At 47.0% G+C, this 8,329-nt stretch overlaps 1 protein-coding gene across 5 annotated transcripts in view; it reads right to left on the minus strand.

Annotated features, from left to right (window-relative positions):
• KLC1 (kinesin light chain 1) overlaps positions 1–8,329 on the minus strand; it is a 55,756-nt gene that overhangs the window by 12,121 nt on the left and 35,306 nt on the right. For 2 of the 5 annotated variants that reach the window (XM_012647101.1, XM_012647099.1), the window contains exons 12-13: positions 7,354–7,462; positions 6,327–6,488 (exon numbers count right to left, since the gene is read on the minus strand). In XM_012647101.1, the coding sequence (XP_012502555.1) occupies positions 6,327–6,488; positions 7,354–7,462 (271 nt within the window). Of the gene's footprint in view, positions 1–587; positions 1,183–1,745; positions 1,797–6,326; positions 6,489–7,353; positions 7,463–8,329 lie in introns of those variants that run through there. The other 3 variants (XM_012647102.1, XM_012647103.1, XM_012647100.1) reach the window with 3 other exon arrangements.

Genomic DNA, 8,329 nt, shown 5'->3' on the forward strand with positions numbered 1-8,329 from the left:
AGTAATCACATCCCAAAAGGAAAATGAACTATATTGTTGTTTTGAGACAAAAAAACAACACACAGAGTCTCACGAAAATTAAGGCAGCTTCTAGGAATGTCACCGCAGTCAAACCCACATTTAATAAATATGTAGGCATCTGATCCAGGTAATAGCACAGGACCCGAAACATTCAGATAGGACAGAGGCAACTTCCTTTTCACAATTTCATCTCAGTGCAATAGTCGGATGCACTGTTTCCGTCAGTAAATCTTACACAACAGTAGCACTAAATGTTGGTTATAAATGTGGTTGGAAAATTAAATCTTTGTTCTATACAAATAACTAAAATTCCTCAGACACCTTGCAGGTAAGAGTACCCAGCTTTCATCTTAATTGATTCAGACATTAATAAGTAAAATATTTGACAGTATCTGAACATGAAAACCAAAAACACAGAGTGAAGAAAATGTGTATTCAGCAATGTTTATTCTCAGAATGAATCGCTTAGTGAGATTAACAGTCTCCCCGTTACTTCTAGAAGCTACGCCAGGCTGCATTCCATGGAACAGGCGAGAAGTTCTACCAAGCAGACAGACAACCAAGATACAGGTCAGTTGGAGTGAGTTTATTAGAAGTTAGAAAGACACAAATACACAAATCACTGAGCACTTAAAGATTAGTAGAGAAAAGCAGAATGCCCGAATTTCACACTCAGACTACACAGCAAATGCTACTGGGGCGTATCCTAGGAAGCCCGGGGTCCAGGCAGGCTCCCCGGGCTCTAAGTACCACGGAGCGCGTGCAGCACATGCCTCACTCTCGGGCGTAGTTATGCCAAGAGGGCACCGTCATGCCATTGTAATAACACCTTGCGTGACACTTCTAACTACCTGTTATCAGAGTGAACAGCTAATCGCTCTTAATTTTTAAACTTGCGTGTTACACAGTAAATGGGTTTTATTAATACAGTTTATATTACTAAGTACATATCTGGCAAAGCTACATGTATACAGAAACCAAGAACCCCCCAAAAGGACAGCAGCACCGACAGACAGGAATGGCCAGTCACAGAGAGGTGCAGCTCTGACAGGTCCTAGGGGACTGCTAGACACAGCGGGCAGCACTGGAGAGAGAAGGAAAGCTGGAGGGGCGCCGCCCGTCATGCAGGAGACAGTGTGAGAGCCACGCGGGCGGCTAGGCCTGTCAGACAGAAGGAGAGAGAAAACCCCCGTGAGGCGCGGTGCGGAAGGGCAGCAGGCTCCGCCTAGCACAGCTTGGTCACAGTATTTCTAGGTCACACCGCCTGGCTGCGCTGCGCGTGGCTCCGGCTCTGGGCACGGCCTTCCGCCTGCTCCTCCAGCCCCGCACAGCAGGCCCTGGGCCTCCCAGTTGCCACCAAAGTAAAACTCCCTTTTAGAGTGTGTAGAGATCAACACCTTGTTAGAAATCTCCTTGGTACTTAGTGTAAAAGGTTTTACAAGTAACTGTACATAAAAGATTCTGCAGTGAAAACATCTACAGGGACCAAAAACACTACAGGTATGACCCTCGTTCTCTTAAAAACACATTTTAGACATTTCAGAAACTTTAAGAAACATGGACTTTAAAAGTCTACAGCACATTTTAAACATGCAGTTGACAATCCAAAATAAAATAAATTTCCACGGCAGCAACGCATCCCGGGTCCTGCCAGAGTGGAAAGCCGACGGTCTCGACAGAAGCGCCAGACGGCGGGGACCTGAGCCCCACCCGCTCGGACTCACCATGGGACGCTGAGCAAGTCATTTAACCAGCCCGAGCTTCATTTTTCTCATCTTTAAAATGGAAAAATAAAACTTGTTACCAACACCTCAAGAATGCTGGGAGGACAAGAAAACATAACTTCTTGAAGCTCTTCAGAAAAAAGATACTAAGATGCTAACATAGTTCCATAAATAGCGCAGCTCTTGCTGTTCACTTCAAAATTCAGTGCTACACTAATGTTATTTATAATATACCTGAACTAGATACCTGGCAGAATTATAGAAGACTCATTTCATTCAGATTCCAAAAATATTTCATGTTTTTCTCTCTCCCCTTCCAGTTCCCGGTGGCCAGGCCCCTCCCCAGACCCCACCCCATGTCCCTGGCTGGGCTGGCAGTGCAGCGGGTCCGCCCCCCTCGGGCCAGTCAGCCCACCCACCCTGCACCCGCCACCCGAGCACCTCAGCCCACAAGCAGCAGTGGGAAGGCCGGCTGCCCCCCAACTCAGGCCAATTTCTATTTAACATGGGCTCGAGGGCCTGGGAGGTTCCACTGCATTCTAACACTTTCAAAGCCATCTATCTCCTTACATTGCCATGAAAGAATATTCACATTACGAAGGTGGGCTTCTAAATAGAATGGTATAGTGTACTGGTTAAAAAACATAAAGCAGTAATTTATTTATTTTTAGTATATTCTAGTTGTCTATCTAGTATCATTTTCTAAAAATAAAAATCATTAGCTAGGCGTGGTGGCACACACCTATAATCCCAGCTACTTGGGAGGCTGGGGCAGAAGGATGGCTTGAGCCCAGGAGTTTGAGGCAACCCTGTCTCTAAAAAAAATAATAATAAAAAATAAAAAATAAAATAAAAATTAATCTATTTCTAATAACAATATATCCTATTCCCCAATAATCCTGGGTAACAATTTGGTGTATTAAAAACTTGTAGATTACACAAGTTTTGGGTGGGCCAAAAAAAAGATAAAAACTCGTAGAAATCTTAACACAGCAGCAGTGTGAAAAGAATGGGGAGACTGGGGCTGCTGCTGAAGGACCCCACAGAGCTGGCAGCCGGAAACCAGACGATGGCCAGCGCAGCCGCAAGACTGACCCCGGGAGTTGGGCCCCCATGACGTGGGATGTGTCACTCACGTGCGTGTCTCGTGCCACCTCTATAAAGACAGCTGCTCACTAACGAGACAGCCCAACGCGCTGTCACATCCCGGTAGGGACCTAGCGCCAGGGACTGACACATCCTGTCACACAGCTAACCGGAAGCCACGTGGACAGAGGTTGAAAGGCCCAATTTTATCTGGAAAAGGCTTTGTGTATACACAGCACCTGCATTTTCAGAAGCAAGACGATAAAAGAGAACTCAGACTCATCATGACAGTGGCTTTCAGATTCGCACACTTTATACAAAAATGCGGTCAAGGAAGGTACACTGGCAAGTAGTTTAATCATAGTCTGTACAATACATATTTAAAAGAACAGAATTGCACTTCCCTGAACAAATTATCTCCCACATCGAGACTTTGATTCGAACACTCCCTATGAATGACTAGGACCTGTCACTGACCTTGCATTCTTTTGATAACACATGACTCAGTCTATGGGAGGCAGTTACTATTAACCTCGCTTGCCTTTTCTTTGACCACATTACCCTTGTTTTAAATGTTATTTGTGAATATTGAGAAAAATTAAGCCCAATACCTTGTGTACATGGTTATTATCAAAAGCTGCTGTATTCATGCCCTGCAGTCACCTCTGCTAAAGATGGGAGTGCCCAACAGAGCAACACAATGTGTTCCCTATGACAGTTTTCAATATTTTAAAGACGTATTGAAGCCTTTTTTTTTTCTTAAGACAGTCTCGCTCTGTCGCCCAACGTAGAGTACAGGGGCATCGCCATAGCTCACAGCAACCTCAAACTCCTGGGCTCAAGCGATCCTCTTGCCTCAGCCTCCCAAGTAGCTGGGACTACAGGCATGCACCACCATGCCTGGCTAATTTTTCTATTTTTTGTAGAAACAGGGTCTCACTCTTGCTCAGGCTGGTCTCAAATTCTTGAGCTCAAGCGATCCTCCCACCTTGGCCTCCCAGAGTGCTAGGATTACAAGCGTGAGCCACTGAGCCTGGCCAAAACCTTTTTTTGAAATTAAAATCTAATTTAGAACCCTAACACAAAATAAAATCTAAATAGCATTTTCTCGTTATAAATATCTAACAAGTTATTCTAATAAAGTAAGTGAATGGAACAATGAAGCCACCTTCATGAGACCCAAAATTTGAAACCTGAAGTTACAGATGACAGGTATATTCTTAACATCTGCCTCAACACCTAATCTATTTCTCTATTTTATCTTAATTGCATAATACTGAAAAAAGTCTTGATACCCACAAATAAGAGGTTACAAAATAACAGTTTTAAACCATTTTCTCTGCAATCTCAGGGAAATCTTCACTTAAACAGAAACAGCATGAGAAACTTTATTCTAACATCTGTACGAACCACTGTGCTGGGCTATATTGTGTTAATATCTAAATCAAACTTGACCCTTAAGATGGGCTTCTTTTGTTGTTATTATACCTCAATTAAGTTGATTAAAAAGAAACATCTAAGTGTATATACTGCCTTCATTGACTTTTTTAAATAACAAAACTATACTTTGAAAATAAAATTCCAATCATCTGGTTGAGCTCAGAACCGCCTTGTCCAGCAAGAGCTGCGCGGTGTCGCTCGAGGGCCGAGGCCTTCCCGCGAAGGCGCTGGGGGCCTCGGCTGCCCTCGGCGAACTCGCCCGCTTTATCTCGGACTCCGTCTGAGGAGTGCTGTGTCTGCTGCGCAGAGTGAGCGCGGGAACCACTGCGCTGGAAGACGTGAGATTCGCAGGTGGTTTCGGTAAATCAACCCGCGGCCAGTGTGCCCTGGGATGAACTTCACCGAAGATGCAAAGCCACCAGTGTCTAAAAGTCAAGCGTGCTGCTCGGGGAAAGGAAACGCCCAATCACAGGGATGTGTGTCCTCCACAGTAACGCGCCCAAAGTGAGCAGGACACAGGGACAGAGAAACTCAGCATGCGTTCAGAGGAGTGCTGCTTTCACCCCCTGCATCGACACTTCAGCCCGCAGGCCTGATAAGGAGGCTGACCGCACGTGCCGCCGCGGGAGATAAAAGCAGTTCTCCAACAGCCCTGAGTCCATCTTTAAAACTGTAACAGGACTCTGAGCTGTCAATTTTATCATCATATGATTTCATATAAATGTGGACCTAGAAATACTGTCTCAAGAGAAAGTTCCTCCAAAACTTCATTCAAGTTATCAAAATCTGCATCCTGGCTTCTAGAGGCTGGAGAAGGGCCTGGCCCTTCTGCGCAAAGCATGCAGGGGCACGGCAGCCAAAAGCAGAGTACAGTACACAGTTCGGACAGAACGTGGCGGGAGTAAGGACCACTCGGGCGTCAGTTTGGCTTTGGACTGCTGCCCACCTGGGCTGAGTGGGCAAAGCAGATGCTGATTGGTTGTCTTGGCACAGAAAGAACCAAAGCAAGAGAGCTGCCAGATAAAGACAGTCAAGAGAATGTTCTCCCTGAAATTCTGGCTACTCACATTTTTTATAAAATGTTTATTTGGAATACTAGCTCCTACCAAATTGCTACAGTTAGGGAAAGTCCTAAAGAATAAATAGATTCAGAAAGTAAGACAGATTATAAGAAGGCCCAAACTAGTATGCAATTTGGCAAAACATCCATACAATGCAAATAATCAAACTGCACTACTACATCTTCCAAACTAAATCAGTAGTGCCCCAGATAGGTTAAATCCCACGTTCAACAACTCTTCCTGATAAAAGCAAAATTCCAAAGACACCAGCTCAATGTACAAAAAATTTACGTGTGTTACAAAAGTTCACGAGAATGATGTCCAGAAGGCCACCTGCTCTCTGGCAACGGCTGGATGGACAGTGGTGGCGAGAATTCCCGGAGGGGAGCCAGCAAATCCCAGCGCAGAGCCTGCGCAGCCTGTCTCAAGTACCGGCACGTGGGCCGGACCAGGAGCTCTCCGGGGGGCAGTGTGGAGCGCGCGGACTGCTGGGCGCCCTCTCGGGTGGGAATACGCGACATCAAGCAGAGCAGCCGCCCTAACGTTTCTGAGCTGCCGTTCTCCAAAAACGAATTCCACTTAAACGGCATTTTAACTAATTCTAACAAAATCCAGAGCAGCCTGGTCAGTGAAGTTAGTTAGAAGCACTGGTGTTAGAATGGAATGGGTGAGTTAAAGAAGCCAGTTAGTTATCCGATGCCAACATTAACATGAAACCGGAGTACGGATCATGCTCTAAGTAGCCAGGACACTCAATCAGCACTGAAGTGCTCCGAGTTAAGCCAAACAGCTCTCATGGGCTCCCAAGGAGAAGAAAACGACCACTTCACACAAGTAGCAGACCGCAGCTTTAGCAGACTGAAGAACTCACAGAAAGCTTAACGGGCACTTAGTGTGAGAGCAGGAGGATGTCAGCGAGGGACAGAGGAAGGCCTGGCAGGGCTGCCGAGGGCAGGGCGGCGCCTCCCGCGCGCCGGCTGTGTACTGTACTTACCCCGTTCCACTCTACGCTCATACTCACTTCCTCCCCTCCGTCAGGGCCGCTCTCGTACTTGACCACGTCCACGTTGAGGCTCTCGCGGCTCCTCCGCTTCTCCGTGTTCTCAGGGTCGTTCAGCACCTCGGCCACTCTCTGTTTGTGAGCATTGTCAAGACCCTGTGAGCCGGGCGGGGGAGAACAGTCGACCCATTAGCACTTAAGTTTTCTTACGTCTTTCTGAGATACTTAAACTTCACTAGCAAAAACAAATGTCAGTTCTTAATCACTAGAGGAAAAAAATCAGAATAGTGGTTCCCCTGGGGGCAGGGTGGAAGGGAGGGAGGGGCTGGCTGACAGCGCCAGGTGTGGGCTGCGAGGACGCACCTGTGTGGGTTCTGAGCGCGTCTCTAGCAGAGCAACTGCTGGGTCACGTGGTGACGCTGAGTTTACCTTTCTGACGAACCATCAGACTTGTTTCCTCAGTGGCTGCGCCATTTTACATTCCCGCCAGCAATGGATTATGAGGGTTCCACTTTCTCTACCTCCTCAACACCTGTTCCTCTCCATTTGTTTTTCCAAAGGCTTGTTTTCTACCACAGCCGCCCTGGGGGCGTGAGGCGGTTGAGTGTCTCGCTGTGGTTTCAGCAAGCGTCTGCTTATGCGCCTGTCAGCCCCTTGTCACCATCTTCACAGAAACGTCTACACAGGCCCTTTGCCCGTTTTTAATTGTGTTGTCGTCTTGTCTAGATACTAGGCCTTTATCAGATAAACGATTTGCAAATATTTTTGCCCATTCTGTGGGCTGTCCTTTCACTTTCTGGAAGAAGTCCTTGGATACACAAGCCTTTAACTTTGGTGAATCCTACCAATCCCACTTTTCTTTTGCTGTCCAGGCTTTTGGTGTCATGTTAAAGTTTTTGAAACAAGATAACTTATTTGTACAAACTAAAATATTCAAGATTTTGTATCTCAATAAAAGTCACGTAAAAGAGAGTCATAGACTCAAAGCTCTGACAGGTCAAAGACAGAAGGCATGACTTGCCTGTTTGCGCGACCTCATGGCAGCTTCTTCCAACGTCTCTGCAGCCTCGAATTTGCCCTGCCGTCTGTAGAGCGCCCCCAGGTTCTTCAGAGTAGTCGTGACAGTGGGACTGTAAGGAAGCACACGACCAACAGAGCTACCGAAAGGAAGCTTTAGAGCAACCACCACCAACAGCACACAGCCTAAAGGCCTGCCGGACGTGGGTCTGCCGAGAGCACATTTTCGCCTTCTCTGGCACTATTTTTAACTGTGAACTTCAGCCTCCTTCCCCCAGCAGCCCGGCCTCCCAGCGCTGTGCTGACCCCACACTCCCCACAGGCCGCAGGCCAGGCGCCACCGGCGGATCTCGCAGCCTACTGGCCACTCTGTCACAGAAAAGTCTGTCTGGGGATCAGCGTGCTTCCCCCAGAGACAGCACTTAGTCTGTGCCCAGCAGAAACGAGGACAGTGTTTTCAACGTTGCTGTTCACATGCTCCCATCTCTCTACAAGTGGAAGCGAGAGAAGAGCAAACCAGAACCTCGCTGTCAGCGGGGTCTGAGGGCAGAGGCCGGATGCTTCCCGTGAGAGGGGAGCGACAAGCAGGTGGTGGGCAGGATGGGCACGTCTCTGCATTCTGGACAGCACAGACTTGCTAAAAAATGAGAAGTAAACCTAGATTCATTTTAGTATAAATAGGTGCTTGGAGAGATTGTTTTCTCTTACTGGTGATAGGCACTTTAGGTGCAGAAATAAAGAAGCTATCCTCCAGGTCTCTGGTCAACCACACAACAGCGGGAGGAATAAAAGACATAAACTTAATGTATTGTGGTAAGTGCTATGGGAACCCAGGGGAGGGGTATTTATTCCAAACTAGGGTTCACTTTCCTGAAATAAATGAACAGTAAGTTGAGTCTCAAAGGATGAGGAAAGATGGGGGAAGGGGGGAAGGGCAACATATGTAACCTAAACATCCGTACCCCCATAATATGCTGAAA

This window comes from Propithecus coquereli, unplaced genomic scaffold, assembly GCF_000956105.1.
Source record: "Propithecus coquereli isolate 6110/MARCELLA unplaced genomic scaffold, Pcoq_1.0 Scaffold256, whole genome shotgun sequence".
Classification (NCBI taxonomy): domain Eukaryota; kingdom Metazoa; phylum Chordata; class Mammalia; order Primates; family Indriidae; genus Propithecus; species Propithecus coquereli.